At 42.7% G+C, this 8,131-nt stretch overlaps 1 protein-coding gene across 1 annotated transcript; it reads right to left on the minus strand.

Moving 5' to 3' along the window:
* Positions 1–3,120: 3,120 nt before the first annotated feature.
* Positions 3,121–7,826, minus strand: SRSF5 (serine and arginine rich splicing factor 5). Its single transcript, XM_075927326.2, has 8 exons — positions 7,666–7,826; positions 6,848–6,999; positions 6,329–6,399; positions 6,034–6,132; positions 5,710–5,779; positions 4,406–4,479; positions 3,978–4,088; positions 3,121–3,814 (listed from the first exon to the last, which is right to left on the minus strand). The coding sequence occupies exons 2-8, from the start codon at positions 6,971–6,973 to the stop codon at positions 3,568–3,570; spliced, it is 798 nt and encodes a 265-aa protein (XP_075783441.1). The 5' UTR covers positions 6,974–6,999; positions 7,666–7,826; the 3' UTR covers positions 3,121–3,567.
* Between the last annotated feature and the right edge of the window lie 305 nt (positions 7,827–8,131).

The following is an 8,131-nucleotide window of genomic DNA, read 5'->3' on the forward strand; positions in this document are numbered from 1 at the left end:
GCAATATAGGAATCCCTACATTAAAGCAACCATTCATCTTTCCTGCAGCATTACCTTCCAATGCTATGGGTTAAGGACACTGTGGTCTTATAAAACTTTTTTTTCCACCTCTTCTTTAGATACAGCAAAAATCATCTATACAGCTGTGGATATTGCCCAAGAAACAAAAGTCACCCTGGCCCCTAAGAACCACACCACAGACACACATACCCATGTTTCAGTTATATCTTCTGCACCTGATTTGCTGAATTCCAGCAGTTTTGCATGAAATGTGAAGCAATATCAATTTTAAAGCAAAGGCGGAGCAGATCCTCTTCCAGGCCTCCTTGCACCCCAATTGGATGTTCTCAAGAAAGGACACTAAGGACTATGGCGTTTGAGACTCCTTGAACATTTTTTGGTTATTTACAAATCATTCATATTTTGGCTGATGAGGAAATGGTGTGGTCCCAATGGCCTTCTCCCAGTTTTCCATGAGCATTGGAACCCACAATATGATAGAACTTAATATTACTATCCTTAATGGAGCCAATCCTACCCATTTGAGTCCTGTTTTTCCAGGTATGTTGTGTTATCTGACTGCCTCATACATGGGGCCCTACTAAATTCAGTCTATTTGGTCACTCACAGTCACATAACCTTAAGTATGGTAAATTTCATTTCAGATATTTAAATCTGAAATTTCACTGTTGTAATTGCAGGGGCTCTGATCCAAGAGAGTTGTGGGGAGGTACTGATAGGTTATTGTATGAGCATTGCAATAGTTACCCTTAGTTCTGTGCAGCTGCTGGCAGCAGCATTGCTTTCAAGAAAACAGGCCATCCTTCCATGTTATTGCCACCCTTCTGTACTGCTGCCTACAGAAGCTACAGCTAGACTGCAAGGATCTATCGGGAAAAATGCACTCCACATCTGGTATATCTTTTTCTGATACTTTTGTCAGAAGAGAATTTTCTGAAATTTGTCCTGTCTAGACTGGGCCAAATTTTGGAAAAAAGTGTGTTAACGCAACAGTTTAATGTAAGTAGAACTGAATATATAAGAAATTGTAGCATAATCACATTTGCAAGGCCAAGAAGAGTGACTAAAAATCCAGGTGGCCTATTTGAACACTGTCTACCAACACTAACAAGAGTTAACATGGAAATGAGAAACTTCTCTGCATGTGTTAAACAAGTAGGTTGTGTCTACACTGGACCACTTTTATTCCGGAAAATCAGCCGCTTTTCCAGAATAAGCTGTGAGCTGTCTACATTGGCCCTTGAATTTCTGGAAAAGCAACGACACTCTACTGTACAAAATCAGCCGCTATTCGGGAAAAGCTATGCTGCTCCTGCTCGGGCATAAGTCCTTATTCTGGAACACTGTTCTGGAAAAGGGCCAGTGTAGACAGCCCAGTAGTCTTTTCCGAAAAAAAGCCCCGATCGTGGAAATGATGATCGGGGCTCTTTTCCGGAAAAGCGCGTCTACATTGGCCACAGATGCTTTTCCGGCAAAGCCCTTTTTCCAGAAAAGCATCTGTGGCCAATGTAGACGCTCTTCTCCGGAAATACTTTAACAAAAACTATTCTGTTTTAAGCATTTCCGGAAATTCATGCCAGTGTAGACATACCTGTAGGTTTTAAGCTGTATTCTCTAGTGCAAGAACCAACTTAAGTCATTAATTGAGCTTCCCATTTTATAATTGGCATTACTTGCCAGCTGTTTGCCTTAAAGATTAGAGCCAAAAGTCACTCAAACTAATAATACACTGCATGATGTTCAGTAGCAGTCTGAACTGGAAGAAGTTGCACATGGACACCACTGAACACAGAAAAAGTAGAAAACAAGAGCCTGACATTTAAATGGAGGGGGAACTTTTTAGTGACAAATATGCAACTCCTTGCAACAAAAACTAGAGTGTACTTGTGTGTATGCAGTGAGACAAGAAGCAGGGCATCTTTAAGTTAAAAAAAGCACAGCCAGACTGGGTCAAACCAAAGCCCTGTCTAATTCACTATCCTGTTTTTCCCCAACCCCATAACCCATTCCCTCTGGCATAAAGGCTAATCCCCCCCATCCTTGTACCTGCTGGCCAATATGATGGACATTTAATGTTTTTAGATTTGTCCTTTACAACATCTGACAGGTCCATGGTGTGCACTAGGTGAAGAAATTCTATCACAGGTACTGATACCTCATGATTACTAAAAGGAGTAACACTTCCACTGCAGTTATGACTTACACACTATCATATACCCCCTTAAATCTCAAAATTTTTAAAGACTCAGTTCTACCAATTGCTGCAAACTCCTAAACTGTTTAATATTAAAGGTCGATAAAATGGTTCTCTTTTAAGATGGAGCAATGCTGCATTAGAGGGAGGAGAGGCATGAAGGAGTTGCATGGATTTATAGTCTGCGTGTGCATGCATGCTCTATCTATCCTTCAACACATCAGGCTTATACAACTACACATCCTCTAATGTAATATGCCATCAATGCTCCTCTGATGTGTATTGGTCAACTTGGACCACCTGACAGATAAATGGATGCAAATCAGACATCAGAAATGGTAACAAACCTGTAAGGGAACATTTTAACCTGCGTGGTCACTCAATCTCACTGATTTAGAAGTAGCTATTCTCACCAGCCAATGAAAGAGTACAGAATTGGTATTCATCAACAAATCTGACAGTTTCCTTGGCTTGAACAAAGACATTAACTGGATGTTGCATTAGAAAGTTAGTATTTTTTACAGCAAAAGCTATAGGACACTTCTAGCCAACTTAATTAGCTTCATTAGCATTGTTCCTACAAATCACAAATAATCTATTTCCATTTAGGTGTGCTTATTCACAATCAGCTGTGCCTTGAAAAATAAATGCATGTGTCAAAATGTGTTTTTTGTGGCTAAGTTATTTCTACTTCTGCACTAAGGCATGGGAGGCTCTACAGTAACACCATAAACTCTGGCCAGAGACAAGTGTGTTTTTTTTAAAATGAGCTGTAAAAACTTGAACAGCATAGATGTTTTGGGTTGAGTGAAGAATCATTTAAAATGATGAGACAGGTTTTTTTAAATAAAGACTTTATTAATCTTGAGCAGCATAATCTAGAGTTTGCTGACTCAACTGAAACAGTTGTTGGAAGCACAAAAAAAACCCTGATATAAAGCTTTATGTACAGCACATATGTAGAGCTCGTAAGTGTCTAAAGCTATTAGTTTAAATGTCTTTCAATTAAACTAATATCTTGAATTACCATTCACGTTTGAATACACTAGGAACTAAAACGTTCAGATGATTTTTTTTGAGTACAAAAAATTAAAGTTATTAGCTTTAGTTATAAAGAGCTCTCTCCATATACAAGAACTATACACTTGACATCCACAAAAAAAGTTAAGCAAGAAAAGGATATCAAAAGACATTTAATACATTTAATTCATACCCCCCTTCGTGGTCCACATCTACAAAGTTTTTTGCCCATCCCTCCCCCCCATCCAAACCCCTCCCCACAGAAAAATCACATACTTACCACAAGTTTTAGCAAGTATGCTTTAAAAAAGGCCCTCAGCCAAGTTTATAGTTCAATTTCCACTGTCAACTGATCTGGATCTTGATCGAGATCTCTGCCTATCCACTGATGGAGATTTTGATCTACTAGAAGACCCTCGTTTCTGGCTCTTCTCAGGCGCTGGAGACCTACTAACTGAACGAGACTTGCTACGGCTCCTACTCCTGGACCTGGTGTAAGACTTGCGGCTTCGGGAACGAGAACGGCTGCGAGACCTGGATGAGCTCCTGCTTCGGGAACGAGACCTGCTTCTGGACCTACTAATGAAATTATACATACCCATGTTAGACTCTTACATTCATGTTGTACTGCTATACGAATACTTAATAGCCAAGTGCTTTATCAAACACACAAGTGTTTAGAGAAATGAAGTCACATTTTAGTTTGTACTTTTGCATAATTTGGAGATTTAAAAACTCATACCTGTGCCTTTTGCTGCCTTCAATTAGTTTAATTTTCCTTCCATTGATTTCTTTGCCAGACAGCTTTTCAATAGCATTCTTTAAGTCACTGTAAGAGGCAAACTCAACCACCCTTTAAGAAAAAAAAACAAAAACCATGATTCACATTAAGTGACACGAATTACCTACCCAACATCGTAAAATTTTTAAGATTGTTGCAACGTATCGTCAATTTATTCCACATCAGTAACTAAGCCGTGAAATCAGATTATTCCCCCACCCAAGTAGTATTCATCTTTTTTGCTGAAATCAAGGGATAAATGTTTCAAGATAGCAAGAGTAACTCAATCTATAGGCAACCATTAAGAGTTTTGAAACGAAATTCAGTATTTAAGAACACTAAAGTTTAGAAACGTTCAACAAAGTTTAAGACAAATTTCAGATATTTACCCTTCATTTAGTTTAGGCCTGTGTGCATCTGCAAAGGTTACTTCCCCAGCTTGTCTCATGAAGTCTTTGAGATCCTAACACGAGACCAAATTTGTTATACAAAGAAACAGAACTAATGCTTACGTACATATACATATATATAGATAGATAGATAAAAAAAGAACAAAAACTACTGAAAGAGAAGATGTTAGATAAATTACAAACATGGCACTTGCCATACTTGTATTCTATCAAAACTGAATTGACATTATCTACATCAGGGCACGAAATAAATGAAAATAGCATTTTGCTTAAAGCAATGTGCTGGTATAGTTTTAACATTAAAGAAAGTATTAGTCTATATATGGAACTGAGTGCATAATATTACCTATGTATTTTTGAAGCATAAAAAGAAACTGCAATAGAATAAGCCTTATATGTTTAAACAGAATGTTTACAATACACCAGTTATTTTGTGCCCCATATGTCATAAAAATATAGTTTACTTTACCTTCATTAAAATTTCCCTAGGCTAGCCAAGCAGCAAACTGCATTAAGCGATCGAAGATACCGTCATGATTTATGCCCGACTGGCTCTTCGCCACCCATTTGAAGAACACTACCCAGTCGATGGAAGCCTTTAATCGCACAGCCCTCCCTATTAGCAGACTACAGACGGATGCAGACATTTTCTACTCTTGTGGAGTTACCAAGGACCACTTTACTGCGATCAGGATTCCAACGACCGACCACCTAATTTCGTATCTTTCAATTCTTTTCGACCAGGACCTCATTCGGAAGCGTTACAGGAGGAACAGCTTTCAACTTAAGGATCAGATCTCGTTAACTCTCTGGGATCGCTGCAATCTGGCACTTTAAGGAAGTGCATCGATTACGTCTAGACCAGCAAACACAGATCTAGAGGTGGCCAACTGCTACATTGTAGGAGCTGACTGGAAAAGTCAACCAGGCCCAACCAAGAGTGACCAAGACAGAACGATTAGGATAACCCACAGGCACTCCTCGTCATAAGGCCACGACACAGATAGGCTGGCAAATAAAGGGTTTAATATGTGGTTAAAATTGATTTTCAACAAGAAAAAAAATATATATATAATATATAAAATATATAAATAATTTCCTCAAATATTTACATTGAGTATTTACATATTACGTAAATTTTGAAAATACCATAATTTTATCATTTAAACTAACATTAATACATTTTTCCAAATATATATTTTATCAAAATATTTTCAATAAATATATTTTACATTACATACCTATTAAATGAAGTCAAAATAGTTAATTATGTTTTAACAAACCTGCCAGCTGACTCGGGAAGACAGATTCTCTACAATCAGACGATTTTCTGTCCGTACAGGCGGGGCATTTCTACATAGAAAAATATTTAGTTTCGTCTTCAGTATTTAAAGTTAAGGACACTAGTTTTACTTCAGTTTTACAGAGCCAATACTAAAAGATTGTTGAAGTTTAAGACCTGGCTCCAATTCAGAGCATCAACTACAATGCAAACTTCTACATAAATAAGCCAAATCAAAGGGGAGGGGAGCGTTAAATCAGTTAGCTAGGGGTCTGACATGTAATTAACTAGATCATATCCACTAAGACTATTCAGCCATATATACCTCCTGTCATTACGAGGTCGGCGGCTACTAAAGCGATCAGAATATCGCCCTCTTCCTCTACCACCTCTGGAACGAGCCCGTGCATGTTCAATTGTAACCCTGAAACAAAACAGAACTCAACTTCATCTGCATACCTGTGTTACAAACTTCTTGTATTTTCTCAACAACAGCACAAGAGAACTCATGTTAACATTTTATATGAAGAGAAACTGAATTCATGAATTTGATTTACTCTAGATTTATTTTTAAGCTACATATGAAGCAGCATTCTGGATACTACTATCAAAACATTTACCTCTCACTGCAGAGCTCCTTTCCATCCAATTCATAGACTGCATCATCTGCATCCCTTGGATCCTCAAATTCCTATTGGATAAGAAAACATATTTGATACCCATATTTAATAGAAACACATGCAAACTGTATTGTTGGTAGATTACTACAGTGTTATAAAGGCACTAGAAGCAGCTCCCCATTATATAAAAAAAATTAAGCCCTGGTACACTCCTTAATGGTGTAGTTATACCAGCTGCATTTTGTAGAGTGAAAAAACCCACCCTTCTGACCCTACAGTTCAACAAACTTCAAGCCACAGTGAAGGTAGATCTAGGTTGATGGGAGAGGAAACACCTTTTATTTTTTAGGGAAATAAATCACCTGGCAGGACAAGCCCTACAGGGGCATAGCTGTTTACCACTGCAGTGTCTCTCAAAGAACAACAAAAATCATTATGCAGTTACACAAATCCGAACTTCCTGGACAAAAGGTTTTTAGCCCGGGCGGCACGAGGCAGGGCTGGTGCGACAGCGCTTACCACAAATCCAAAGCCTCTTTTCAGATCGATGTCCCGGATGCGCCCGTAGCCCTTGAAGAATCGCTCCACGTCCTTCTCCCGGGCGGCGGGGTTCAGCCTCCCGATAAACACGCGGCAGCCGCTCATGGCGTCGATGGTGGCGACTAAGTCGGCTGCGGGAGAAGAAAGACGCGCATCAGGCAGCGGCAGGGAACAGGCCCCCACCTCCTTTGTCCGCCCGCAACGCCCACCCCGCCCGCACTGCGCAGCCGCAAAGCCCCGCCCTGTGCCGCAGTCTGGAAAATCCGAGAACGTAGGAGAGGCCAGCCAGCCCCGCCCCTCTCGCCCAGCCCCAATGGGAGCGCGCCAAGTATGACATCACCCTTCTCCGCACCAATGGGAACGAGCCAAGACACCACCCTTCTCCACACCAATAGGAACGCGCTCTCGTCTCCCCTCCCCCAACCACTCCGCCTCCGAACTTTTCTGTGGAGCTCAGCGCCCCGCGCGTGCGCGGAAGATCCCGAAGTTGATGAGGAAACAGAAGACGCCGCCATTTCCATTTCACAAAATGGCCGCCCGTGCCGCGCCCGATTAACAGTAGAGACGCGCGTCCCCACCCGTAGATCGGCCCTTGCCCTTCCACGGGAAAACGAGGCACTAAGAACGAGCCAACCCCACCTCGCCCTTGCCCCGCTACTTCACTCTCCCCGACCGCAGACTGGCTGCCCTGCTCTGCGTGTCTTTCCCACCCCGATCCTCGCCACCCACGTCGCGCGTTCCCCGGCTCAGCTTCCCAGTCGCTCGTCCGTAGCGAGGCTCGCCGGGGCCTCACCAACCTGCGCTGCAATGGTATCGCGGTGCGGGCCGAAGCCAGACAGGTGCGCAGCGAGGATGATCAGCAGCCTCCTGCTCGATCCTTCCTCTACAGCAGCTGGCTCCCGACTGGCGAGTCTGACGTGCAGCTGCGCCACAAAATGGAGGCTGTCAGCACGTGACCCTGGCACCACGTGACCCATTTCCGGCTCGCCGATGGGTGGAAAGGCGAGGGGCTGGTGCGCCCCTTCTGGCAAAGAGAATCTAGGTCAGCGGGTGGGCGGGGCTCGTCCAGGCTCCCCTCCCGCTGCGGCTCAGCTCTGGGGCCGGGCACCCCGCCAAGTTGCTGTGTCACTTGAGCTGGGCCGGGGGGGGGGGGGGCGGCGGCCATTGCAGCCCAGTCACAGCAGCCGCGAGCCTCGGCCTTCGTAGCGCGGGAGCGGCGCCGTGAGGCGGGCTCGGGCCTAGCTGCCGCCTGGCCGCAGAGCC

The sequence above is a fragment of the Pelodiscus sinensis genome, chromosome 5 (assembly GCF_052426305.1).
Source record: "Pelodiscus sinensis isolate ZL-2025 chromosome 5, ASM5242630v1, whole genome shotgun sequence".
Lineage (NCBI taxonomy): Eukaryota > Metazoa > Chordata > Testudines > Trionychidae > Pelodiscus > Pelodiscus sinensis.

Coding starts and splice junctions, on each gene's coding strand:
- SRSF5 (XM_075927326.2), bottom strand. CDS start 6,973: ATGAGCGGCTGCCGCGTGTTTATCGGGAGGCTGAACCCCGCCGCCCGG. Junction 4,089..4,405: donor AGGCCTAAACTAAATGAAGG/GTAAATATCTGA, acceptor TTTTTCTTAAAG/GGTGGTTGAGTTTGCCTCTT. Junction 3,815..3,977: donor GAAGGCAGCAAAAGGCACAG/GTATGAGTTTTT, acceptor TAATTTCATTAG/TAGGTCCAGAAGCAGGTCTC.